Source organism: Gorilla gorilla, chromosome 20 (assembly GCF_029281585.2).
Source record: "Gorilla gorilla gorilla isolate KB3781 chromosome 20, NHGRI_mGorGor1-v2.1_pri, whole genome shotgun sequence".
In the NCBI taxonomy this organism is placed as follows: domain Eukaryota; kingdom Metazoa; phylum Chordata; class Mammalia; order Primates; family Hominidae; genus Gorilla; species Gorilla gorilla.
The window spans coordinates 21,669,728-21,696,900 of NC_073244.2; the positions used below are offsets into that span (position 1 = coordinate 21,669,728).

General features: G+C 56.7%; 1 protein-coding gene across 2 annotated transcripts in view; it reads right to left on the reverse strand.

The window, feature by feature from the left end:
* The window catches only part of BRD4 (bromodomain containing 4), a 97,286-nt gene that overhangs the window by 1,900 nt on the left and 68,213 nt on the right, over nucleotides 1-27,173 (reverse strand). The window contains exons 5-19 of one of the 2 annotated variants that reach the window (XM_055372026.2): nucleotides 26,702-26,991; nucleotides 25,751-26,113; nucleotides 24,768-24,896; nucleotides 18,280-18,489; nucleotides 17,388-17,587; nucleotides 16,621-16,916; nucleotides 15,475-15,585; nucleotides 6,003-6,055; nucleotides 5,528-5,897; nucleotides 4,160-4,762; nucleotides 1,170-1,282; nucleotides 919-1,081; nucleotides 652-782; nucleotides 319-524; nucleotides 3-240 (exon numbers count right to left, since the gene is read on the reverse strand). In XM_055372026.2, coding sequence (XP_055228001.1) covers nucleotides 3-240; nucleotides 319-524; nucleotides 652-782; nucleotides 919-1,081; nucleotides 1,170-1,282; nucleotides 4,160-4,762; nucleotides 5,528-5,897; nucleotides 6,003-6,055; nucleotides 15,475-15,585; nucleotides 16,621-16,916; nucleotides 17,388-17,587; nucleotides 18,280-18,489; nucleotides 24,768-24,896; nucleotides 25,751-26,113; nucleotides 26,702-26,991 — 3,476 coding nt within the window. Of the gene's footprint in view, nucleotides 1-2; nucleotides 241-318; nucleotides 525-651; nucleotides 783-918; nucleotides 1,082-1,169; nucleotides 1,283-4,159; nucleotides 4,763-5,527; nucleotides 5,898-6,002; nucleotides 6,056-8,343; nucleotides 10,617-15,474; nucleotides 15,586-16,620; nucleotides 16,917-17,387; nucleotides 17,588-18,279; nucleotides 18,490-24,767; nucleotides 24,897-25,750; nucleotides 26,114-26,701; nucleotides 26,992-27,173 lie in introns of those variants that run through there. The other variant, XM_055372027.2, reaches the window with a different exon arrangement.

The window sequence follows — 27,173 nt, forward strand, 5'->3', positions numbered from 1 at the left end:
ACGGCTTCCCGGCGTCTTCGCTCCTGCTCCCGCTTCCGGGCCAACTCCCTCTGCTGGTCCAGCATGGACTGGGGCTGGGAGCTCTGGGCCTGTGGGGTGGCGGCGGCAGCCACCGCAGCTGCTTGCTGTTGCTGCTGCTGCTGTTGCTCCTGGCGCTGCTGCTGCTGCTGCTCCTGGCGCCGACGTGCCTCTTCATGGGCCCGCCGGGCCTGCTCCAGCGCATCCTCGTCCTCTCGGCTCCTGGGCAGAGGGTCCCAGTCAGCCTGGGGACTGGTGTGGCCCCAAGAGTCCCCATGCCCCACCCAGACCCCCGCCCACCTCATGCGCTCCTGCCGCAGCCGCTCCTTCTCCTTCTCAGCGTGCTCGGCCTGAGCCTTCAGGGCCTTCTCACGCTCCTCTTTCTCCCGAGCGGCGCGGCGGAACTGCTCGAAGCTGTCGCTGGATGACTTGGCTGTGGAGGAGGGGGTGGTCGGATGCTTCTGCACTAGGCTGGCCCAAGAGCCCATGTTCTTGATTTTCAGGTCCTGCAGAACAGAGAGGTTGGGGTGGGTGAGGGGTCTGCTGTGCCTAAAGGGCATAGCAGGGGGTGTGCCCAGCATGGCACCTTCCAGGGCCAAGGGGCAAGCGACACCCATGGACCTCCATCCCAACCTTTTTGGGCGCAACTGGAGTCTTCGGCTCCTGTTTCTGTTTGTCCTTGTCAGGGGCCCCTGGTGGCGGTGCGTTCTGCTCTGGGGGCCGGATCACAGGCCTCCCGACATCCACAGGCTTCATTTCCGGCCCTGGAACATAAACAGCCGGTGGGCCCTGGCCCACCTCACCCCGGTGGGGCATGGTCCACCAGCCCCACAGCAAGCTTATGTCCAACACGGGCCTGGGGGGGCCTGAGCCCTGGCTGTGGGCAGGGAGAGCACTCACGCTGGGGCAGGTGGACGGGGGCCTTGATGCTCTCCGGGTGCTTGGGGGGCTCCGGCCGCAGCGAGGGGCTGAAGGGCTCACTGCGGATGATGGGTGAGTGGATCTTCTCCTCCTTCACCACCACGAGGGGCTGGGGCTGGACCACGGAGGCAGCACGCAGCTCCTGGGATGGCACAGGCACAGCGGCCGGTGAGGTGGGCAGGCACCCCCGGCCCTGGCCCACGGGACTATGGCCCAGCCCTGCCAGTTACCTGTTTCTTAGGCTGGACGTTTTGCTGGGGTGGAGACTGGTGGGTCAGGCTCTGGAACTGTGACATCTGGGGGGAATGTATCATAAGCGGGGAGGGGGCTTCGCGGAGGTGACCTAGGAGAGGGGACAAGGAATGTGTCAAGGGGCTGGCTTAGAACTGCTGGCCCTGAGAGAATTGTCGGGAAGGAAAACATGGGCTGTATGGAGAAACTGCATGTGCCGCCCAGGCCCTGGGACAAGGGTCCATTAGCCCAGCTCAAAAAGGGTGAAGACCCACACAAGTGACTGGGCCTGGTGAGGACATGACCCCTCCCCCAAAGGGCTGAGTGCCCTGTGTCCCCCTGCACGTGGGGCATAACTCAGTGTGCAGCAGAGCTTTCTAGGGCCCTGTGGCACCAGACCTGGTGTTTGACCCTCCTGTGTGCATCAGAATCATCTGGGATGCTGTGGAAAACACAGATCCTGACACATGTGGGCTTGGCAGGGCCTGGGCCCTAATACTTTTTAAACCCACAAAGCTCAGCCTGGGTTCCTGCCAACTAGCCTGGCCCACCTGGATGATTGCAGGGGGTGCAAGACCCAGTCCTGGGGGTGGGGATGCTCAGGACCCTCCCCACAGTCCTATTCCCCACTCAGCCTGCACTCCCCCACGGAAGAGGGAAGCCTGGAATTGGCCTCCACCTGGGCCGAGTAGGGAGCAGGCGGAAAAGGGCCTGGAGCTGTCTCTTTTAGGAAACAGGCCAGCCTGACACCTGCATCCAACCCAAGGCTGGGAAGGATCCAGCAGCCACAGGGACTACTGGGCCCTCAATCACAGTGAGCCAGCACCTCAGGACTGTGCAGCTGGAGGAGCTGAGTCCTACCCATCCAACATGTGGCCTCTCTCTGCTGGAATCCCTGTAGGCAAGGGGCCTCACCGCCCTTTGGCTAGCTGCAGCTCGGGACAAGCCACACTGTCCAGAGAGGAGGCTGCCCCTCTGCAACGCTTTTGCTCCCAGCCTAGCCTCACGCCCATCTCCTTCCACTGTCTGCCAGCATAGGCACCCTTGGGTTCTCCAGGAGCCCTGCTGGCTGGAGGCATCTATTTTCATAGGCCTGGAGCAAACCACAATGCCCCAGGTGTGGTAGATCCTCTCTAGAGCCAGGACCCACTCCTAACGCCAGAAGACACTGCAGCTGCTTGGAGCCCACATGGTGGCCAGGCCCATCCTGTCCCCGCAGCCCACTGCTGTGTGTGGCTGGTTTTCCTGGCGTTGACGTCTCCTCCAATTCTAGCACATGGGGACCACTTTGGGCACTGCCAACTCCATTCAGTGCTGGAGGGCCCCAGGTCTGGCCTGCCAGGGATCCACAGGCACATGACTGCAACAGCCTCCCACCCAACTAGGGCAGTGCCTTCAGCACCTGCTGAGGCTGACCTGGGCAACGGTAGGCTCCAGGGGCTGTGGTTTATAGAAACCACCTGCCTGCTGGTGGGTTCAGAGGATGGCTCACAGATGACTCCTGAAAGCTGGCTGGGGGCCCAGGGATGCCTGTTAAGTCTCTTTGGGAGTCTAACAACTTAAGCTTTTGGCCTATAAAGCCCCTAGCAGGATCCCAATCCACACTGCTCTTGATGCCCCATCCTAGCCTGCTGGGGCTTGGGTCACGGCCAGGGACCTGAAGTAGAGCTGGCTGGAGAAGACCTGCCTCAGCCCCGATAGGTGCCTGGTGCACCCGAGTGCTGGCTCTTCTAAATGCCTTGCATCCCCTGTCTATCACCCCCAACAGGAGCCCAGCCCTGCTTCGCATGAGAACAGGCACAGCCGCACAGCTGCCAGGCCCAACACCAGTTATTTCCCAGGGAGGACAAGCAGCTTGTTCTTGGCTCAGGGCATGCAGAGAGAGATCCAATTGACACCTGACAACTTTTTTTTTTTTTTTTGAGATAGAGTCTCAATCTGTTGCCCAGACTGGAGTGCAGTGGCACAATCCCAGCTCACTGCAACCTCCGCCTCCCAGACTCAAGCGATTCTTCCGCCTCAGCCTCCCGAGTGGCTGGGATTACAGGTGCCTGCCACCACGCCCGGATAATTTTTGTATTTTTAGTACAGATAGGGTTTCACCATCTTGGTCAGGCTGGTCTTGAAACTCCTGACATCAGGTGATCCACCTGCCTTGGCCTCCCAAAGTGCTGGGATTACAGGCATGAGCCACCGCGCCCGGCCTGCATCCAGCAGCTTTTTCTGGGTTAGGAGTAATCACAGCCCTGCCTCGTTGCTCGATTTGCAGGCAGCACCCGGTACACACCCAAGACAGGCAGCACCATCTACACTGCTGAGGCCAGGACCCTCCACGCTAACCCTGCAGCACCACATCAGGAGGCACTGACCAGAACATCCCCTGCCGGAGCCAGCCAGGACATTCTGGTTACTGACACTTAAGTGCCCAGGAAAAGTGAAAGGGTGTGGCCTGACCAATGCCGTCAATGGGAAAAGGGTGGCGTGGACTGGGCTGCAGGCTGGTAACAGGCGATGAGGACAGGTCCTGGGCGGGCTCTGAGCTGCCTTTTGAGCTTCCAGCTCAGTGCTCCCCACCATGGTTCTGGCTCTCCCTGAACTTCATTCTTCACTCTGCTAAGTTAGCTGCTACCTGTCTGCGATCACTGCCTCTTGGAAGCATATCCTGACCCCCTGAGGTGCATCAGGTACCTCCCCTGGGCTCCTAGCTTCCCCACCTAGCAAGAAGTCACCTAGCATTGTCGTGCTCCTGACTCAAGAGAGGGACCAGAGGGGCCTTATTCTGAGTGATCTCAGCTCACAAGCAAGACAGACATCTGATAAACACACACTGTAGGAAGCTCCAATGACCCTTCCAGGTCCCCCTCCAAGCTGAGGCTCAGCTCTGAACCCACTGCAGCCTGAAGCATGAGTTAACCCTTCCGGCTTCCTGAGGACAAAACTATAGGCCCAGCACCAGCCTCCCCAGAGTCTACGGGTGAGGACCACTTACCGGTTGAGTAGGGGTCCGACTTGTGGTGCCGGGGTGAATGGTGGTGCTGGATGACTTGCTGAGGCTTGGCAGGCTGCGGCGGGGGTGGCTGCTGGCCTGGGGGTGGATGGGGGGGCTGCTGGCCCTGGGGTGGCGGGGGCTGTTGGATGTGGGTGGAGAACTGCATGGGCTGCAAGTGCACGGGCCGTGGAGGGGGCTGATGCTGCTGCTGGGGCGGAGGCTGGGGCTGGGGTGGTGGGGGTGGTGGCGGCTGCTGCTGCAGCTGCTGCTGCTGCAGCTGCTGCTGCACAGAGGGGTGGGGTGGGGGCGGCAGGGGGGGTGGGGGCTGGGACTGCACCTTCACGGAAGGGAGTAGCGGCGTAGGGGGCTGCACCTTCTGCAGCTGCTGCAGGTACAGCTGCATCTGCATGGAGGTGAGGGGTGGGGCAGGTGGCTCTTCATCCTCCAGCAGCACTTGGGGGGGTTGGGCCATGGGGGGCTGTGGGAGCAGGGGTGTCTGGGTCAAGGCTGGTGATACGGCTGGGGGCCGGGCGGGCTTGGGAGGCAGGGCAGCGGCTCGGTTGCTGGGCCGTGATGGCTGCTGGGGTAGTGCGTTGTGCAAAGCTGGAAGGACACAACACCGAGGCGGTGAGGCCTGAGCACCTGTGGCCCCAGCCTGGCCTTTCTGCTCCATCCTGACCTCATCTGGACTCCAGTGGTCTCCTACTGGCCTCCCTCAAACTGGCACTCCCTCCCCACCTACCGTGGCCTCCCACAAACTCCAGAGCAGTAAACAGCTTCCAGAGAGAGCTTTAGGGCGGTGTCGTCCTGCCCTATGCTCTGTGTCCCCAGCTCCTGCTCCCCATGCTCACAATGGCCCTTCAGGCCTCAGTGCAGAGCTTGGTCCCTCACTTGCCCGGCTGTTGCCCGGCCGTTCCCCAGGCCCCCAGGAAGGTGGCCCTGTCCCCATATCCCTGGTGAGTGCTGTCCAGGTTCCATGGGAAGAATCCCATCGCATGAGTGCATCCCCCAACCCCTGATGAGAAAAGCTGCAGAGGGGTCCCAGCTTTTCCCATCTAACATGACGCCTGGCCCAGCAGGAGAAATAAGTCAAAATCATCTAGATTGTTACTCAAATGATGTCAGGTGTTTAAAAAACAAAAATAAAAACAAAAGTCTTCTGAATCAACGTGTTAATAACTCCATGCATGACCTGTCTTGAGGCATCTCCTTTAACTTCCAAGATGGCCCCGAGAAGCCACGGATCTTCCCTCTAGAGACCAGAGCAGCTGAGGCTAAGAGGCTGCCCAGCCAGAGTGCTCGGACACCACATGGGTAAACCGAGGCAGGAAGGGGTCTCAACCCACACTGGGGCAGGCCACGGCTCACCTGGAGGAGAGACCACTGCGTGCTGGTTGAGATGGGGTGGAGTGCTGTGCTCAGGCGGCTGGGGCAGGTGAGGGGGCAGCTCAGGCTGCGGCAGGTGCAGGATGGGCTGGGTGAAGTGGCCGATGGGGTCAAAGACGCTGCCTGGGAGCTGGGGCTCCAGGACGGGCACCTGGGTGGCAATGAAGGGTGGGGGCGAGGACTTCATCGCCGGGGCTGCCTGCTGCGGCATGGAGGGTGGGGGAGGCGGGGGTGGCGGCTGCTGTTGCTGCTGCGGAGGTGGAGGCGGTGGGGGCTGCTGGGGAGGCGGGGGCGGCTGCTGGGGCACAGGAGCCGGGGCCTGCTGCATCTGCTGATGGTGGTGATGATGGTGCTGCAGACAGAGAGACAGACAGACAGGCTGATGTCAGGCAGGCAGAACTGGCCCGGGCCAGACCCAACGTCCCACCTAATGAAGGATGCCCCTGAGCCCATGTACCTTCTTCTGCTCCCTCCCGGGGTGCCCCTTCTTTTTTGACTTCGGAGCCATCTCTGCAGAGGAAAAGAGAAGGTAGTGAGGCTCTGGGGGAGAAGGTGAGTGAGCTGGCCTTGGATGGAGAAAGACGAGAAAACAGGGCACTTTCAGGAGAAGGACCAGTGACCCTGAGAAAGGGCAGCCGAGTTCAATGAGGGATGAGTTGGTCATCACGGGAGAGGGAGAGACATGCGAGGCGTCACCTACCCACTTGCCTGCTGCTTTTCCTAGGAGGGACTGTGCCTGAAAAAGCCTCCCCTGCCAAGCTTCAGATCACCACAGTTGCACTGGAAGCTGAGAGCTTGCCCAACGTCTCCCACTACTCAAGGGTCAGTCACTCACTATAGTGACTGAGTGCATGGCCTGGACAGCAACCTGCTCAGTTTTCCAACAACCTGTGATGGTTGCAATGGTCACATTCATCTTACAGCTGAGAAAAGTGGGGCTTCAGAAGGCAGGGGACTTGTCTAGGATCACATGGCTAAAAAGCAGCTTCTCGGGGGCCTCCAACTGCATGGCCCTCTAAGGCCCACTCCTTTCCATCCTCCAAAGGGAAGCAGAGAGGCTCAGCTGGGGCTGAGAGCCACAGGACGGTGAGGAACATATCGGCAAGGGAAAACACAGAGAGCCCACTCCGGGAGAAAAAAAAGGAGCAGGCTGGCCTCCTGGGAATGACCAGCTACTAAAGAGGTAGATGGACCTCAGAAGTCCCTGCTTTGGGACACAGTCACCATGCTGCAGACAGAAGGCAGCATGCGCCCCCACTCCTGTGGGCCGATGGCTTGGCACCACAGTGGGGTGGATGGGTCCAGGGTGTGTCTGTCTGCCCCTGCGAGGTGTACTCGAGAGCCAGCGTGCCCACCTCTGTCCTCACCCCAGAGATTTACACTAAGGGACTTTTGCCAGTTGGATGTCCCCTCACCAAACATGGATGGTGTACAAGCCCCACAGGGGGACATGAGCCCTGGCCAGTGCTCATGGGCTGGCAGGTCACAGTTGCCCGCCACCAGATGGGAGGCCGGGCCCATGGTATGGCACCTTTTGGATTCCTGTCACTGAGAAGCACCTCATGGCACTGCCTGGCTTCGCCTGAGCTCCTTGTCAGGGTGCTGCCTCTTGCTGCTGGTGTTGGAGGACACATGCTTTGCCCAAATCCAGGCTCCTTCCCCTTGGATCTGCTTCGTGGAGGGCCACGCTAAGCTTCTGTGAGGCACGTGGCCCTCAGTGCAGCATGCCACCAAAAGGGATGGGGAAGGACCTTGTGCCCTGTAAGAGCTCACCACTCCACGCGAGACAAGACACAGACACAGACCTCAGCAGCTACAGACACACGTCCTCGTACAAATGACCAGGGGCTACAACTGGGGACATGGGGGAACCTGGGGCCCCGCCTAAAACCTGCATACAGGGCTCAGGACGCTCTGGGTCAGAGTATGACATCTGGTGAGAGAGATACTGTTGTGGGTGAGACATGCCAGAAGGGAAAGCTTGAGTAGATTTGCAGTGTCAGGGCAACAGGGAGTCTGACTGCTGTGGTGGTGGGGGGAGGAGCGCTGGCTGCAGAGGTTGGCAGCCACAGGACCAGGGGGACCCTGCACACTAGGGAACTGGGAAGAAAAGGCCAGGGCTTCTCTCCCGGCACAAGGAGGTGATGGAGCCGCGCTGTCTGGGGGCATGCTGGGCACACCTTGGAGGGGACCTGGGGCAGAAGGCGGAAGGTAGGGGGAAGCAGCAGGGCCACCGTGTGAAGTCCGACTAGGAGAAGCCTCAGGGATGTGTCCAGATGTAGAGTTGAGGGAGAAAGTGTGTGCGCAAGGGAAGGATATGCTGGGGCTCGCCTGTTGTCTCGTGGCCTTGGAAGAAATCTTGTTTTTTTGGTTGTAAAAGAGAGATGGTCACTCTAACCCCTCACAGCCTGCAGGCTGTGAGCAGAGGCCCATAGGAGGAGATGTAGGGACAAAGCGCAGCAGGGCCTGTGGGGGGTTCCAGGGGGCATGTCTCAGCTGCCTTGGAAAGGCCACAGGGAATATCCTGAGGACTTGTCTCCAGGGCCCCTTGCAAGTGCTGGGGCCCCCAGGCAAGGCAGGCCTAAAAAGTGGGGGAGAGAAGGCGGCATGTGCACGGCAGACCCCCAGGACCAAATGCCTAAAGGGGCTGGTGGAAGAGGTAGCCCCATCTGGCCCATGTGGTCTGAGCCTTGTGTCAGAGTTACCAGTAAAAGACAAGACAGGAAGTGCACAGCTTCACAACACACCAGCCCCAAGACACCCCCACACAAAACTCTCTAGAAAGGGTTACATGAAGATGGCCTCAAGTACGGTGTGATCTTTATTCCATGACAATCTTCAACTCAACACAAATTTCATCTTTACATAGGATGGTAATTGTACAAAGAAATAAAATGTTTTTTTAAAATTCGATTAAAACACTGATTCCACCCACCCCCCAGCCCCACTCCAGTGAAGGAGGTAATGGAGGGTAAGGTCAGGGCAGAGGAGAGGAGTCCCCGTCTGCACTGAGCGGCCGCCTCCCGCCCCTCCTCAGGACCCACAGCCAGCTGGTGCGTCGAGGCCCGGCTGGCACTTCCTGCACAGGAGGCTGCCAACAAGAAGTGAGTGGGCACTGTCCTCTCTGGCTGTTCCTGGGGCACCAAGCACAGGTGACAGCTTAAGTCTAATGAGCTTTCAAGTTCAACAAGCCCTGAGCATTCTCTGCCAGATGGAAGCCCCACGGGCAAGAAGGACAGGGTCCCTGGACAGCGAGGTTGAAAAGACCCTGGAGGAGAGCTGGCTTGTGGCTATGGCCCATGTGCACACGTGTGTGTGTGGCTATGGCCCATGTGCACACGTGTGTGCGCGTGCGCGTGTGTCGGGGGCAGCATGCAGGCCCGACACTGGGAATCAGGCTGCCATTTGGTCCAAGAAAGCAGAATCTTCCCAGAAAGACAATGCCAGCAGCTCCCCAATTGTCCTGTGGGAATCTGGGCATGAAGGCTCTCCCGCCTGCTCCTGTCTCAGGCAGGCGGGACTGCAACAGGAACACATCAGGCGCAGGCCAAAGGGCAGCTCAGAATAGTTTGTTTGGCAAACGGAGCTTAACTGGAAGCTGGATGCCCAGAAAGGATCAAGAGCAGCCCAGGAACTCCTGAGCATCAATGCAGGGCCCCGGGAGGCCCTGGTGAGGCCAGGGCTAGCCCCTGCTTCCACAGCAAATCTGGGGCAGTTGCAGCTGCTCAAGCCCAAGGAGCTGAGGAGAGCTGCCAGGGTTCCCAGGCGGGTGGGGAGCCTGCACCCAAGGGCTTGCCCATGGTGATAGCCCACTTCCAGTTCCAGAAGAAGGCAGGCCTCTAGGAAGCACCCACAATCTACACTTTAAAAAAGGAGAAAAAATGAAAAGCCCCTGAAACGCAGATGCAGTTCCTCAGGGGACTTTTCATGTCAGGCAGTTTTCTGCTGAGATGCTGGATTTGTGACCAAAAAAGGGCCGGTATTTATTTTTAGAGCAAAAAAGCCTATTTGTGCCTCTGGGAGGGCTTGGATGATGTGGCCACCCTCGCCTGCCCCAACCCCAGGGGCTGTCGTCATTCTAAGGGACTGAAGACGAGGAAAATGTTCACACTGTTAACACCAATCAGAGGTGTCCATGGGGCAGTCCCTGAGGGTCTGTGACACCCTCTCTGGTCCACCAGCCCAGACTCACCCCACTAGAGGCGGCGGGTGGGGTAAGGTGGGGTTGGGGGGATGATGGGCCCAAGGCCCTTCACCAGTGCCTGCCTGGCAGGTCCTGCATACTGCAGCCTGGTTCCAGGAGGTACTTTCCCTATGTGACTTGAGAAGACGGAGGCCAAAGAAACTGGGGAAATGCCCAACAGGCAACTTAAGCTTTTGGAAATGCACGGGAACAATGGACACGAAGGAGGAAAGACTCCAAAAGGCTCAGAGTCAGCGGTGGCTCGAGCCTTACAGGGCATCAGTGAGAAGCATGCTGTGGGAAGAGCCTCACTGAGCCTTCCAGGGTCTAGAGGCCTTGCCTCTGAAGCTCCCACTCCTTATCTAGGACAGCTCTAGAGGTCAGAGTGTTCTTCCGCACACTGAACGAGAGCTCTCCTGGACTGATATCACTGCAAGGTTCAGGAGGGAAGTAGTTAGGGTCCAAAGTCCCAGAAAAAGAGGGATGGGACAAAGAGAGAAAACATACTTGGGGTCTGGCTTTGCACACAGAGCAGCACCACATGAATGCATGTGTTGGGGATTGTCATCACCCTCCAGGAGATGCCACCCACCCAGAGGACCCCAGAGAACCAGGAAGGCTGGGCAGGACAGCCAGGCAGTCTTTACACAGAGAGGCCCGGGCGGCTGGCCAGGCAGGCAGCCTTCCCGAAGGCGGGACTAGGCGTGTGCTGCTGGACATGACTAATCCACCCCGGGGGACAGGCCCAGGGCTCTGAGGAATTCCATAACTTGATGGAGTCCTGTCCCTTTCACGGAAGAAAATGGACTTAAGCTATAGCTTGCTGGGAAGGAATCTGGAACTGAAGACCGTTTTATTAAGAGTCCGTGTCCAATGATTAGGCAGGACCTACGTAGAGGGAGAGAGAAACCAGTGTGAGAGAAATGGTGTGGAATGTACCATTTAAGTCACAAGAACAGAAGAACAGCAGACTGAGCCAACCTCCTGCGCCCTGGTGGCTGATGGGCACAAGAACGGCACTGGAGACTGGAGCCCTGCCCCGTGCCTGGCTAACCCTGGGTAGGGACAGACCCACCGCCCGCTTAGAAAGGTCACGGAGGCAGAATGCATGGATGCCTCGGAAACCGCCCCCAGCCTGCCCAGCTTCTAGAGAGTGGCCCTGGTTCCCACTAGCAAGCTCCACGTGTGCCCTGCCTGAGCGCACGCCAGCATTTCCTTTACTGCCCTCAAGTGGCTTCTTTTGAATTTGAGTGGTGCCCCTGCCCTGTCCCACCAGCCAGGTGTGGCAAGCCCACCAGGCCCCTGCTGACTCTGAGCTCATCTCACCCAGGGGCTGTGCACTGTCTAGTCTCAGGAAGGCGATGCCAGCCCTTCCTCCTGGGTCTACAAGAAAGGAGGTACCAGAATGCAGGACCCCCAGTGGAGGAGAAAGAGCAAACAGCCTCATCTCTGCATTCCTCCAGATCCCCCAAACAAAAAGCTCAAACTCTAAAAAGCAGAACCTATTATACACACTGCTGAGGAGGAGGAAAAAAAGAAAAAGAAACAGGCTAAGGAATAAAGTCTTGTCCTTTCTTTCCTTTTTTGGGGTATCCAACATGGCTCCCTGGACCAGGGAGGGGCACTGGGCTTGTTCCCACCCACGTAGCAGAGCGGATGCCTCTACTGGAGTCACGGATGCAACCGACGTGCTACTCCCTGGCCCATGAGTGCGGGCATGGGAAAAACCCGCCCACTGGCGGCCTCTCACTCTGGGCCACATTCCACAAGGCTCGCCCTCACCCGCCCATGAAGCCCCAGAATCCCTCCAGCTGCAAATGCTGGCTGTTTGTTGGGGGAGTCACCTGGCTGTGCAGACAGAAAGGCTACCGCCCTATCTTCAAGTCTCTTCCTACTCCCCCACCTCCAGGGTCCTCACCATTCCCCTAGGTAAGCGCCACACTCTGGAGCAGGCAAGCAGCAGGCCTGGAGATGCGACTAGGTCCCTCAAAGACCCTGGGGGTCAGGAAGCTGAGGCTGGTTGTGTGGTAAGAACGCCCCATGGCCTCTGTCTGCACTTCCCAGCTCAAATCTTTCCAAAACATCAAGCATTCCTTTTTCCCCTGGAGCTATTAAGAAACACCCACATGCTCCAATCCTGGGAAAAGGAAGCCAGGAGACTAAAATAGCTGGACTGCGCTCCCGTTCCAACTAGACGACCAGACCAAAGCCCAGGAGGATCTCTCACGCCTCCCTGAGACCCTGTCCCAGCCCAGGTAGCTGAGGTTAAACGGGTATTCCTAAGAGGGACATAAGCTGTGGGGACACTTCTGCTCACAAAGACCTGTGCATGACACTTGGGAAGAACCAGATGTCAGCTATGTGACAAATGAAAGCTAGAAGATTCCTAGGACATGCCCTGCCCCATGTGCTGGGCAGACCTAACCCCAGTGCTAATGACAGCAAAGCCACAGTACTGTCCACAGCCCACCTGGGACAGTGTCTTCCTCCAGCCTGCTCCACCCAGGTCTACAGATGCCCTAGGGGTGGTGGGAGAGTGGCATTTGTGCCCTACCCCTGCCTATCTCAATACAGAACCCTCAAGCAGCTCCAGGCTTTAGCTGGAATCACAGCTCAATGGAAGACCACAGCCCAAGCAATAGCTGGAATCAGAGGAAGTGGTAGGGCTGGGCCACTGCACTGCATGCTGCTGGGGCAGAGGGTGGGGAATACATGGTGGCCTGGGACACAGCTGGGAAAGCAGCACCCACCCCCGCCATCCTCCTCCTGCCTGTGTTCCGTGGCTCCCTGAACTAGAGCCTGGCCCCAGAGGACCACCCCACGCCTGCATCAGTCCACAGCATCCCGGTCTATGGATAGCTACCAAGAGGGGTGTTCATGTATCACACCCCCCAGCCTCAATCTAGTGACTCCATTTGTTTTCTTCTGGTGATTCATGTCTCAGGGCCGTTGTCAGCGGAACTAACCCCGTAGTATAAGTGACAAAAATAGGCCCTTTCAGGAATTTCGGCTCCAATCCAAATGGAAACACAAGAAGGGGGGGGCGGGGGGGCAGGCCTGCAAATCAACTAGGCACCAAAAGACCAAAGGGAAATAATGTTCCCCCACCCTGACCCACTCCCCTGCTAAGGCAGAGCTGCCTGTAACGGGCCATGGACATCAGGGCTGCCGGGATTCCTGGACCCAGGAGAGCAGCTGCTGAAGGAGCTACACCCCCTCTGCCCCCCGCCCTGAGAGTGCAGAGTCCTGTGCGGGACAGGGCAGCAGAAGGCTGTATTTACTGGTGCCAGGGTGTGGGTTCCCATTTCGGGATCTGCCGCACAAAACCCTCGCAGCGGCCCCTCCTGAGAGCAGAAGCACCCTGCCGGCCCACAACAGAGCTCACTCAGTGCACACAGAAGGCAAAGGAAAGCCCCTGCTGGCCAGGATTGGGAAGACAAAAGGGAGCCAGGCAAAACCGAAGGTGGGGAGGGCGCCTGGGAAGAGGGGAAGGCCAGAGCCCAGGCAGCTGCATGAGCGGCCAGGGCTGGACTGCCAGAGCCTGGGAGCCTGGGAGCCAGAGGCTCTGAGACTGTAAATCTCGCCCTCCTTCCCGCCAGGACAGCTGTTCCCAGGACTCTCAGATTACTTGTTGCACAATCTTTCCACTTTTTTTTAAAGTGGGGGAGTGAAAAAATAATAAAATCTCGGCAGCGGCAGGAGGGGTGTGGGGCACTCGCTCAGGAAACCAGGAGCATTCCCAACTCCTCTCCCAAAGCAGAGGAGCCCAGAAGAGGGACGCAGAGGCCAAGGGCAAAGGCCACGATCACACACTGGAAATCAGGATGTGATGTCCACAGCCCTCTAAGGTGTCTTGTCTTGTGAGGGCTAAAGCAGCACCCCGCCACGACCACGCCATGTCATTTTAATCAGGTCCCCTGACAATTTCAGCATCTGGGGTTTCCACTTGGTCACTCAGATCCTCAGATGAAAAGGCTACAAAACCCCCGGTAGGAGAAGTCAACTAGAAAACAGGAGGTGCAAAAACCCAGAGGAAGGCAAGCTGGAGGCTTGGCTGGCATGGAAAGTGAAAAGTCAGCGGCCACCAGGAATGCTAATTGGATCCAAGAATACAGCCATTCACCCCAGTCACTCTGCTGCGAGTGGGGGTCCTAGCTTCGGGTGGCAAAGCCAGCCCTTCCTGGGCAGCCATGGGGTGCAGTGCCTCCTGCTGGCTGATGGATTACAAAAGCAGTGTGGGGAGAGTAACGGTTAGAGATGAAAGGGTGAAGGATGGCGACAGGGAAGGCCAGGAGGCCAGTGAGCTGCCCACGGCATTCTGCTTGCAGTTGTGGTAGAGAATGTGGGCATCTGGAGTCCTGGAGGGTCCTTCAGCCCACTTCAAGGCAAGTCTCCTCACTCACCTGGGAAGCAGAGGGCACCAGGCTGTCCAAGGGAAGAGGAATACTGACAAGGCCCGAGGTGCCACCTGCCCCCACCCCATCTGTGCACACACACCTCAGAGCAACATGGCTCTCCCCAGCTGCGGTGAAGGGTCCTCAATCTTCTTTGGCACGATCAAGTTATTTACATGCACTGATTATTGAGGGTTAGCATTTACTTCTAGTTAGAATAAAATCCCAGGGATGGGACAGGCCCATGGGAGAACATGCAGGAGTCTACTGCCAAAACACAGGTTTCCCACTGTGGATCCCCACTCCCCAGTCTGCCTGAGACCCTAGGGCCAGCTCTCAGGTGGTCTGCAGCACGCCAGCTCACTCCAGCTCACTGACAGCTGCACCAGCCTAGCGGCAACCCCGTTGGCCGTAAACACAGGATGTTAGCTCCATCTCTCAGCAGTGGCTGGTCGCCAGGCCTCCTGGGCACCATGGCTCCCTCCCTTGCCTCTCCCCTGCAGCAGCCTGAGCATCTGCGCCCCTGAGAATAATGAGGAAAGTGCACACTTGGAGGAGAGCAGTCCCCTCTCCACTCCCACCTGGCATCCAGCATCACTACCTGCCTCCACCTCCCACTGAGGCTGCTGCTCAGAAGGTGGGCTCTAACGGGGAACTCAGGGTCCAACGTGCAGACCCACAGGGCTTGAAAAGAAGGGACTGTTAGTTGGAACTGCAGGAGGGACACGCAAATCCAGGTCCGTGTGCAGTTAGGGCAGATTCAGGAGCAGCCAACACAGCAACGAGCACACTCTGGGAAGGGGTAGGCAATGGCCGGGGCCCAGGTGATGGCAGGGCCAGCAGCAGACTGGCGATGCGGCTGGCCAGCTGCAGTCTGCTCCACATCCACCAGAAACCAGCGAAGCATCTCCCTGAAGCGGCCGCACTGCACGTGACTGTGATACGGGGAAGGCCCTGGGGACACGAAGTCTCCACTGGTGCAGAAAGCTGGGTGCGGTCACATCAAGGTCAACAGCACAGCCTGGACCCCCACGCCCATAGTCCTCATGGCCCAACCTCCCCGCCCACTATCCAGGGCTCCGCAGTGTCAACGCCCTTGGCCATTCATCCTCCATGACCAGCCCCTGGCAGGGAGAGCATGACGGCCAGGCCGAGAGAATGGACACTACTGCAGAGTGCAGGGCTATTCATGGCCCCAGGGAGACAGTTAACAAAGAGACAGACAGACAGAGGAACCAACAAGTTCTGGGAGTGCCGTCTCTGGGCTCTAGCATCCTGGACACAGGACTGAGCTAGTGCCAGGCACAGGTGGGAGGAGTTTGGTAAGACACGTAGGACACAAGTCACCTAACCTGTTTCGGAGTCTTCGCTGTCAGAGGAGCTGGACTCACTGGAGCTCTCCGACTCTGAGGACGAGAAGCCCTTCATCTTGGAGGAGCCGGCAATCACATCAACTTTCTCAGCTGCAACCCAAGCAATGGGAGCTGGTCAGGCAGGGCTGTGGCCCAGGAAGCCGCTCTAAGCCATGGGCACACCCCATCCATCTGGAGGAAGGACCAGTGAGGAGCCTGTGCACGGTGGGCCCAGGGGCTGCTCCCAACTGCCAGCTGCCACTCCCAGAACCCACGTGGTCCCACAGTTCCCATGGGTAGACTGCTTACAATGGAATTTCAAGGTTCCTTCAATCTCTCAAAAAGTCTCCTTTGGGGGGTTTATCAAGGATTCAAGAGACCAGGCAGAAGGGTAATTTCCTAACACAAGGTACTGCTGGGCATAAGGCTTGGATTCTCCCAGTTACTGTTCTAGCAGGGGAAGAAGAAGATCCAAAAGGAACATGCTGCCAAAAGGTAACACAAGGCAGGGAGAGACCCCCGGGGGTCTCTCAGCACAGCTGTTCAGATGCACGCTGGAATCATCATGTGGTGTGCCCCAGGTAGGGGCCCAAGGACCCAGGAGCCAGTCGGGGCTGGGGACAAAGACTGTGTGCAATGCCCTGACACCGATCCTCAGAGGAAAGCCGTAGGCCAGGATGAGCTGTGTGACACAAAAGAGCTGCCTGGAAGAGTCCAGAAAGGATGCCACACCGAACTGTCCCTGCTAGAGAGGGACAGAGGCTGGCTCAGTGCTGCATAACGCATTGGTACACAGGTCCTGGGACCCTGCAGACCCGCCTTTCCTCCTTCCCCAAAGAGGCCGGAGGAAGACTCAGCAGCAGGTAGCCTGGGTTGAAAGCAGCCCCGGCTTAGAACACAGCTGCAGGCAACAAGGTGCAGAGAGGCCCCAGACACCACCAGTCAGATATCTAGAAAGGCACTGACAGCCTAGGAGCGAGTGCGATGTCACAACCTTTCGGAGGTTTCTGTGTCAAGAACACAGATATTATAATTGGAAAAAAAAGGGGGGGGGGGGACGCAGAAAGAGTGGACTGAGCAAGGAGGGAAAAGTTACTCTGAGAGTGCCCACAGAAGGACCCCCATGCCCAGGGGGCCCAAGCACACCTTGAGGTTTCCTTTTCTTCCGCAAACAGGAGGTGACATAGCGCTCCAGCTCACGCAGTGTGGACGGCTTCAGGGTCTCAAAGTCGATTTCAATCTCGTCGGGGTTGGAATTCTTCAGGGAGGGCTCCCGTGACTGGATGATGTGCACCACGCGGCCCAGCTTCTCGCCGGGGAGCTTGTTGATGTCCAAGCTGAGCTGCCGCTTCTCCTCATAGGACATAGGCTTGCACTTGTCCTCTTCCTCCGACTCATACGTGGGAGGGGGCTTGCTCTTCATGGGCGCTGGCTCCTTCTTGCTACGAAGGGACGATGCAGACACCATCAAGAACGGGCCCCCTGAGGAAGCCAGGCACTCATTCCTCCACATGTATGTTGGGGGGAAGGGGTGCCCTTCCCATACCCCCCACCCACCAGCCTTCACAGGAAATGGGGCATGGGCAACTCAATCTCTGGGAGTACCCAGTGGAGACCGAAGCAAACTGTGACTGGAGGCTGCCCAAGTGGGGGATGCGCTACAGCCCCATCCTTGCCGCCTATCCTCCCCAACCAAACATGGTGAGCTCTGAAGGCTCATCCTACAGAAAGAGGCAGAGACAGTGCAGCTAAGTCCTGTGTGCAAGTGGCCACCAGCCTGGCCTGTGGAGCCACGGCTGCAGAGGGGCAGCCTCCGCACCCAACGAGGACAGGGAGGGGCAGTGGCCCACACAGTCTCAGAGCAAGCCCTGGAAGGAGGGTCCCCACCCAGGGCAAATTCAGGGGACACAGACCTCACATTGCTGTTGCTGCTATTATTTTTCTTCGTCTTTTTAGGAGGAGGTTCCTTGGCTTTGCTTTTTTTATTCTCTTCCACTTCCTCTTTCCTTTTGTGCTTTTCTTTTTTCTTTTCCTTCTTGTCTTTCTCTTTTTTCTTTGGTTTGTTCTGCTGGGGCTGAGAGAGGGCTGCAAGCTGCTCGTGCACGGCTTTGAGCTGTAGACCAGACAGGCAAGACACACACTCAGGGCTGAAACCACCTTCCTGTCACCCAAGACCCAGGCGTCTGCTCCAAAAAACATGCGACAGCATGCACCTGGGGCATCAGGGTGTGGGCATAGGAGAGGCAGGGGAAGGGAAGGCCCCCAGCTTTGCGCCTGTCATGTTAACCAGATTCCTAACAAGACTATCTCCACCCATTCACTCAACTCCAAAGATTGCCAGTGTCTTCCTCACCAGAGGAGCTGATCAAGCCGACAGACACCAAGTCTCACGGCCATCCTGATCCCAGAAGGAGGGCCCCTAAGAAGCTAAGCACAGACACGTCAGGCACGAAGGGCCTGATGACTGGCTATAGGGAGAGGAGCAACCAGGTAGCCCCAGGAGAGACGAACATCCTGGCTCAACCTCCTCCTTCCAGATACTGAAAGGATCAAGCCACCTCCTCTCTGCCCAGAAAATGGCCATGTCCCTCCCCATCCCCAACCGCAAGCTCAACACACATATCATACATACGTGTATGATCAACATGCACTTGACCTAGCAAAGGGGAAAAGGCCACAGGTGGTCCAGTGGGAATTATGCTCCCTTGGGAACTCAGAACCAAGAACATCTCTTAGAAACTTCTGGGGAGGCCACCCTGGTCCAAGGACTCTGGGGATTAAGAATGGAGCCACCAATGCCCTCACCTGCTCCTGGAGCTCAGCCAGCCGCTGGGCTCGCTCCTCCTCAGAGTCATCAGTCGAACTGTCACTGTCCGAGGAGCTATCGCTGCTGCTGTCACTGGATGAGGGCGGGGCCACAACCTTGGTGGGAGGGGGCACTGCCGGGGAGGACACGGCCACCACTGGCTCCTCAGGCTCGTCTGGCATCTTGGCAAAGCGCATTTCGAACACATCCTGGTGAGAGAAAGAAAGACATGCTGTGACGGCTGCTGGGTACCCAGGCCGCGGCCTAGCATCACCTGCCCTCATTGGCTGCTGGGGCCAACTCAACAGAAAGCAACCGAGGGCGAAAGAGGATGGTGATCCTGTCTCTTTGCTGCCAAGACAGGGGCAAGGGCCAGCCGAGGGCCTCTGACAACTCTTGCAACACTCTTCTCTCAAATCTCACTTTGAAGAACAAGGTGGTCCAGAGATAGCGGGGCACTCACTCCCTGGAGGACACCGCCCAGGCAAGGACATGAGACCCAGGCCACTAAGACAGCCAGCTCACTGAAGTCTGAGATGGTACTGGACCAAGGGCATCCTCAAACCCCAAAACAGTTAGCCGAGGCTCCCACCAGATGCATGCGGGGGAGCAGGAGTCGTCTGTGGTTTGAGAGGGCATTCCAGGCAGAGGACACAGCACACGCAGAGGTCCCCGGTGGGAATGTACCTGCCACAAGCGCACCTCCTCTAGGGGACTAGGCTCTGCTGTAGCAGACACGGGTCTAAGTCAGTCTTCTCATTCCTCAGATAGCCCCTGGAGCACTTAACCAAGCAGGGCTGCACCACTGGAGGAGGCATCTCCAGCACACACAGGACAAGGTAAGAGAGGTTTAGGCAGCAGGTGTGGGGCACTGAGGACAGGCTACAGGAGGGAGCCACTGTGCGCAGGAGACCCTAAGACCTTTCAACCCTAAGATCCAGCAATCAGATGGAACCACGTGGGGTCATGGAGCTATGGGAACAGCAGCCATGCATGGACACTGGGGTCTGGCCACACATACTGCCAGCCAGCTGTCAAGTCCCTGCCCTACCCCGGGGGCACTGTGCTCAATCCAGTGATGGCTCAAGACAGAGGCAGAAGCACAGGCCTGGCTTCCCAGCAGGATTCTGGGACCCGCTTTAAACCAGGAATAAACTGATCATCGTGGAAACACACCATGGCAAGGACCTTCCCCCAAACCTGTGTCAATGCTTCAGAGAGGACCACGGCCCTGGAATCCCCTCCTGATGGCTCAGGAAACACTCCTTGAGGCTTCCTCTCCCACGCTGCTGGAGCAGGCATCCCATATAACTGTGGTGTTGATTCCCTCCCCTCCAGGACACCCGGAGTATGACTTCTTTTAGCCAATAACTTTTTTTTTGGAGACAGTCTTCACCCAGGCTGGAGTGCAGTGGCGCAATCTCAGCTCACTGTAACCTCTGCCTCCCAAGTAGCTGGAATTACAGGTGCACACCACCATGCCCACCTAATTTTTGTATTTTTAGCAGAGGCAGCGTTCTACCACGTTGGCCAGGCTGATCTCAAACTCCTGACCTCAACAGATCCACTTGCCACAGCCTCCCAAAGGGTTGGGATGACCAGCGTGAGCTACTGCGCCTGGCCCAATAACTTTTTTCTTTCTTTCTTCTTCTTCTTCTTTTTGGAGATAGGGCCTTGCTCTGTTGCCCAGGGTGGAATGCAATCAATGGCTCTATCATGGCTCACTACAGCCTCATCCTCCTAGGCTCAAGAGATCCTCCTGCCTCAGCCTCCTTGAGAACTGAGACCACCATGCCCAGCTAAATTTTTGTGCAGACGGGGTTTTGACATGTTGCCCAGGCTCGTCTCCAACTCCTGGGATCAAGGGATCCTCCCACAAGGTGGTCTACAATGAAAAGTGCCAGGATTACAGGCATGAGCCACTGCGCCCAGCAAATAACTATTCAGAAATAACTCCTTGAGCAGGTCTGAGGCAAGGAAGAAGATACACAAGAAGGGATGACCAGAGGCCATCACCAGTTAGCCTCCCAGGAGTGGGGCCCAGGGAGGAAAAGGTGGGGGGCTTCACATCAGAGTGGAGGCCCCAGTGAGAGAGTAAGACAGATCCCTAGCCCTGCAGCACCCAGCTATGTGCCAGGTGGGTAGTGCCCTGGATGTGGGTGGGCTCAGGTCCCAAAATGACTCCAAGAGGCAGCTGGGGCCACATGAGCTTCTGGAAGAGCCAGGCCTGCTGCCAAGCAGCAGGAAGCAGGTTAGAGAAGTGGGCCTCAGAAGTGCCAAGACATCATGAAGGGAGATAATCAGCTATGCCTCCCAGGACAAAGGGAGTGCCCTCTACTGAGTGGTAGCTACCTCAGCGAACTGGTCTGTAAGCCTGGGCCAGCTTCGAGACTTGAGGATGTCCTTGTTCCTCCCACCAGGTGATGACTGTTGGGTAAATGCTGGGGTGGGGGTGTGTGGCATTCACTCTGAGGCCTCCTTCCATTCCCTGGGTGCTCATGGCCCTGGCTCTCCAAAGGCCCCAACAACAAAGAGCAAAAAATACAAGACACAAAGCCAGCTGAGATGAGAAACTAACACTGGTGGGACTGGGAACTGCCAGCTTCCTGGCGTGTCCAGTTGTGTGACCCTGTCATCCTTCCCTGTCTCTTGGATGTGAGAACTCTTGTTGTAGCCTGAGTGGGGGGCATCCTGGGAAACCCACAAGCCAGTGGGCCCAGGGCTGCTGTAGGAAAACCTTGCTGTGTGGCTTCAAAAGTCACAAGTCCCTAAGCACCAGCCTGATGGTAGACAGGAATGACAAGCTCCCTGTTGAAGGAGCTCAGTCTAGCTGGAAACAGAAAGGCGAATGAACACATGGGCAGCAAGGGGTTGCCATGAACTGGAAGTGTGCTGAGACCTAAGAGTGAAAAGAACACAGTCAGGGGTGCTATGGGGCCAGCGAAGAGGACAGTAAAGCCCAATTCAAGATGCACCGAGGGCAAGCCTCTCACAACGGAGGATGGTGATGGTGAGGGGTAGCAGGCACCAGCACCCGCCAGGGAACACCGAGTGCAGGCATTCTGTTGGGCTGACAGTCTCTTGAGACCCAGCTGAGGCCCAGCCCCCTGCCCAGCATCCCATAGACCTACACCTCACTCCTCTGGAGGTCTGGGTCTGAGGTCATGCTTCTCAGTTTCAGCACACCTCACTGGTTTTAGACAAGCATCTCAGCTGTCAGGCTGTGGAACACAGGTTTTCTCAATGACCCCAGAATTTAGAGGCTCAGAGAGAAAAATTAAGTGGCTCCTTTTCCAAGTAACTTTCCAGATAATCCCACTTCTTGGGCCCAGCCGAATTAAGAGACCCAATTAAGCAGGTCCCAATAGCTCCTGAAGAGGTGAGCAAGGGCTGGAAGCTTTGTCCCTCCCCTTCCCTGATGGAGAATTTGCTCTCTACCTGCTGATGCAGAGAAAGTAGAGAGAAGTTAAGAAAAACAAAGCCTGAAATGCCACAAACCCAACTGCCCACTGAAGAGAAGCCTGCTCTGGAACCCTCCACCATCAACTCTGTTGCTCAAACAGAAACACCTCTACCAAGCACTGGCAAAAAGGTGTCCCTCCCAAGGGCAGGCGAAACAGGCTGGGCCAGAGGCAGCCCACCTACAGCACCCCCCACCCCTTGCCTGCACTAGGCCCCCTTGAGATTGAGGCCTGTGTCCACTCCAGTCCGGCACCTGGAGCCCGTGTGTAGGAAGAAACTCTACTGCTGCAGGGTCTGTGGTATGACAGACATCCCAGTGGCCTTGGTAAACTCTACATTCAGGCAGGCTTACTCCCCTTCCAGAAGGAGAAAAATGCAAAAAAAAAAAAAAAAAAAAACCACTTAAAATCCAAAAATCTCTGTTGGAGAAAATCTGCGAAAAGGAGGTGGCTCCAGGGTGTCAGGCGAGGACAGAAAAAATGAGACAAAAATGAGGAAGGAAGGGCTAGAACACATCAGAGGGTGCTTTTTCTTTTCTTTCTCTTAGTAAAGTAGCTCAAAACAGTCACCTTTGGTGCTGGAAGAGAATTTGTTTCTGCTGAGTTCTTCCTGTGAGAGTAGATGAAGGGCATGGGTGTCAACGTGAGCAGTGTGGGCAAAAGCTGCACCCCTGTCTTCTCAAGAGAGTGGGAGAGAGGGAGCGGTGGAGGAGTTGAAGGCACCAATCTGAGGGCGCCACTGCCACCGGGTGGCCCTGAACAAAAACTGCATTGAAATTAAAAAGTCTGGCCGGGCACGGTGGCTCACGCCTGTAATTCCAGCACTTTGGGAGGCCCAGGCAGGCGGATCATGAGGTCAGAAGTTCAAGACCAGCCTGACCAATACAGCAAAACCCCCTCTCTATTAAAAAACAAAAATTAGCTGGGCGTGGTGGCGTGCGCCTGTAATCCCAGCTACTCAGGAGGCTGAGGCAGGAGAATTGCTTGAACCAGGAGGCGGAGGTTGCAGTGAGCTGAGGTCGTGCCACTGCACTCTAGCCTGGGTGACAGAAAGAGACTCCATCTCAAAAAAAAAAAAAAAAAGAAAGAAAGAAAGAAAGAAAGAAATTAAAAAGCCTGAACTCCTTCAAGGATGGGAAATGCAAACATGAATGATGAAGGGGCAATGTTGTTTGTGAAGAAGGCACACAGACAACACCAAAGTGAAGAGAGGGCAACAATTCCCCAAGTCACAGAAAATAAAACTAAGAAACAGGCCAGGCGCCGTGGCTCATGCCTGTAATCCTGGTAGTATGGGAGGCTGAAGCAGGTGGATCACCTAAGCCCAGGAGTTTGAGACCAGCCTGGGCAATACAGTGACATGGAATCTCTACCAAAATACAAAAATTAGCCAGGCATGGTGGCACACGCTTGCTGTCCTACCTACTTGAGAGGCTCAATTGAGCACAGCAGGTTGAGGTTACAGTAAGCAGAATGACACCCCGTTTCCAAAAATAAATAAATTTAAAAAGTAGAAATAAAAAGCTCCAAGCCTGAGCATGCATTTAAATAACAAGAGCCACATCCACACTAGTAAGAAAGAGACCAACAAACTTCACAAGGGAAGTGTTTATCCTACCTCAAGAGTTTGAGCACATGTCCTCTGAACCCAAGGCAGCCCCTGATCCACAGAGAATAGGAGAGACAGTGCCTTAGGTCCAGTGGGAGCAGGTACGGGCTGCTATGCTGGGGAGTCTAGGACAACATGAGAACTAGCGCAGCTGGGAGGCAGGCAGGCAGTGGGGCTCTGCCTGGCACCGATCCACAGGTCACCAAAGGCTTTCCAAGTCCTCACTTCTGCCCTGGAAGCAGATGGCTGCGACAGCCAGGTGTGCAGAAGCCCGCTGAGGCCTACAATGAGCACATCAGCACCTCATGATGGCTCTGACCCTGAGAACAGAAGCAACCCATGGCCTTGGGGAGAAGATGCTGGGAATTTTTATGATCATTTATCTACAGTCTTAAAGAATTTAAAAAAGAAGATGAATCTCTAATCCCAGCACTCTGAGAGTCCGAGGCAGGTGGATCACTTAAGCCCAGGGGTTCCAGACCAGCCTGTGCAACATGGCAAAACCCCATCTCTTTAAAAAAAAAAAAAAAAAAAGAATAAAAGAAAAAAAAAAAAAAGAAAAGAGGCAAAATTAGCTGGGCATGGTGGTGCAAGCCTGTAGTCCTAGATACTCGGGAGGCTGAGGTGGGAGGATCGCTTGAGCCTGGAAGGCAGAGGCTGCCGTGAGCTATGACTGTGCCACTACACTCCAGCCTGGGTGACAGAACGAGACCCTGTCTCCAATAATTAAAACAAAAAAAATAGAAAAGATGATGATGATAGTACTAAATATTGACTTTATTCTCCAAAATTTTTAACCCAATCTTATTAATCAAAGAAAGTCATTTTTTAAACTTAGGTATTTTTCCTTTTTTAAAAAAATTAAGTTTACACATCTATGCTGTAACCTCCCCTCCCAGCCCACACGTGTACTTCACACTGTGCACCACCCAGGCTCTCAACTTGAAGGAAATGGCCCAGGACCCCCCATCAGAATTGTGGCCATGTGGAAACAACCACTCTGCAGCTAGAAGGCTCTTACGGCCCTGGTGGAGGGATGTCCACAGTGCAGATGTCCTCAGCTCACGACTGTGACAGCGACTTCTCGGCAAGAGTGCCCCCCACCCCCAACCCACTTGAGACAGGTGTGTTTTGTAGAAGAGACTGGGCCATGCACAGCACACACCCGGTCTTCCAGCCAAAAGCAAATGAGTGCTGGTGGAGGGGGCTTGCAGTGGAACACCTACTCTGCTTTAATTGAATAACCCCAACTTAGAATGTATGCACTAGGCTGACTTTAGGCACTTTTCTAAAGCAACATGGCATTATCCCAAGGAAAGTGACAGAAAAAAAAACTCTGCCAAGGCCCACAGAAGTCTGCTCCCACGAGGACCTCAGCCTGCTCTGCTGAGGGTGGCTGCGCCCTCCCAAGCCTCACCTGGAGCTTGCGGGCCATGGCCACCACCTCATGGTCAGGAGGGTTGTACTTATAGCAGTTGGAGAACATCAATCGGACGTCAGCACCAAACTCCTGAGCATCACGGTACTCACGGGCCTCCAGTTTAGACTGGAAAACAAGACAGGTCCCTGTTAGCTGTGTCTGCCCACGTGACCATGGAGAAGTGGCTGGCAGCAGACGAAAGGGCTGCCTAGAAGGGCAAGTTGGTTTCTTGGCTCTCAGTTTGGTCAAGACTCTAGTGGGGGGACAGGCCATCACCCCAGTTCTCAGCCTCAGGGCTGGGACTGGCCCTGCCAACATCCCAGCTCACCTGCCTGGCTCACAGGCAGGTGGACTCAGAACCCACAGGAGGCGGAGCCTGAGCCAGAAATGACAGGGAGAACTGATGGAGAGGGCTGGGCCCAGCTCATCGTGATGACACAGTACAGGAACTGGTGAAAGGGACACAGCACTGTTCCCTGCTCCGCCTGCCCCATGCTTGGGACTCCACTCCCAGAAAAAGAAACACGTAACAAGTCTTAAAACTAAAAAGGCCTCAAAACACTATGGTAAAAATGTCGGCACTTACAGCGTGCCTCCCACACAGAGGAGACAGCAAGGCCTTCCCCACCACAAAGAGGCTGGCAAGGCCGCCAAGCCCCAACTCCCATGGAGCATCTACTGTGTGGGCAAGGTACCCGGGGCACTGGGCCCCCAAGGCCAGAGGGCTTGTCTTGCTTTTCCTCAGACTAGGGGAAGGGGCAGCACAGGCATCTGCAGCCACAATGGCCAAGCACCAGGTCTCAGAGCACGTCCCACAGCAGACAGCAGGGGGCGCTGAGTTTCTTCGAGTTGGCGGGAAAAATCCACGCAGCCACCGTTCCAGGCCTGGGCCTCCTCTTGGACTAAAAGGTCTAGGAAGGTTCTGATGTGGAGGCACAGCCTGCCCACCTTGTCCCTTCCCTCAGGCACATCCCGCTCACCTTGATTGTGCTCATGTCCATGGGGTGCTTGATGATGTCACAGTAGTCGTGTAGGCCCAGTGCCTCCACGTCCACAGGCTTGTAGAAGGGCCAGGCGTAGGCGGCGTGCTTCTTGGCAAACATCTCCTTGAGGATGCCGCTGCAGCACTTGAGCTGCTCCGAGACCTTGCTGCTCTTCTCTGGTGCTGGGTGCTGCTGAGAGTCGGGCACGTCCTTCTTTGGAGGTTTCACAGGCCGGCTGCTCTCCCGCCGCTGGCCCAGCTTGGTGGTCTTGGGCTCCGGGGGCAGCGAGGGTGGCTCGTGAATGGGGTCAATGGTGGTGGGGGTGGTGGTGTCTGCTTTCCTCTTCACTCCCTTCTTTGTCTGCCAAGAACACGGACGCCAACAGGCACAGTCAGACGTGGCAGCCGGCACAGCTGCCCTCAGGGTCACCCCCAAAGCCAGGCCCTGTCTTGGGGCCCATCGCTCACACAGAATGGACCCAAAGATAATTGCACAGGCAAAGGGCCAAGGACAGGCAGATCGTGTCCCACCACTCTGCTCTGCAGCTGGGACAGGACCTGCCTGTGGCAGGAGAAAGCATAAAACTGTGTGCTCACTTGGAAGCCAAGGGACCTCTGGAGGCTGCTTAGTACCTAACACCAGGGCCTCTCCCCAAGTGCCCAGGGGAGGCACAATTCAGAGACTATTTAGATGGCACATCTGCAAATATGCACAGTCTAAATTAAAGAGGGGCAGGGGTCAGGAACCCACTAGGAGGTGTGACACAATTATGGGACCTTTGAGTCAGCAGGGCGGCTGTTTCTGGGCTGCAATTTCAACACAGCAAGATCTCCCCAGAAACACCCACCAGTGCCCGGGACCCAGGACAGGCTCTGTGTAAAGCACGGGCAAGGACAGGGCCGCTCTCCTCCCTGGTGACAGCAGCCCTCCCGAGTCCAAGAGACTCACCTTCACAGGCTGTGGGGTGGCCGCGATGATGGGTGGGTGGCTCTGTACGGGCTGGGGAGCTGGAGCGGGTGGGGGTTGTGGCTGGGGGGGCACCGGCGGGGGCGTCTGCAGTGGCTGGGGAGGCACCACTGTCATGACAGGGGTCTGGACGATGAGGTCCGGGGTGACGGCGGGGAAGGGGTGAGGCGTGGCCTGCACAGGAGGAGGATTCGGCTGAGGGGTCTGGGTCTGCGGAGGAGTCGATGCTTGAGTTGTGTTTGGTACCGTGGAAACGCCAGGTTTTGCCATCCCTACAAATCATAATAAGACAGGGAGTTAGAGACCATGCTGACATCCACATGCTGGCTGACCTCGTGGGGACATACACCACACACAGTGAACGCACATCCGCGTGTTGCATTTGCCTGAGAGACGAACATCCCAGACTCCACTCTGCCAAACCCTTCCACCTGTCCCTGGGGCTTAAACAACA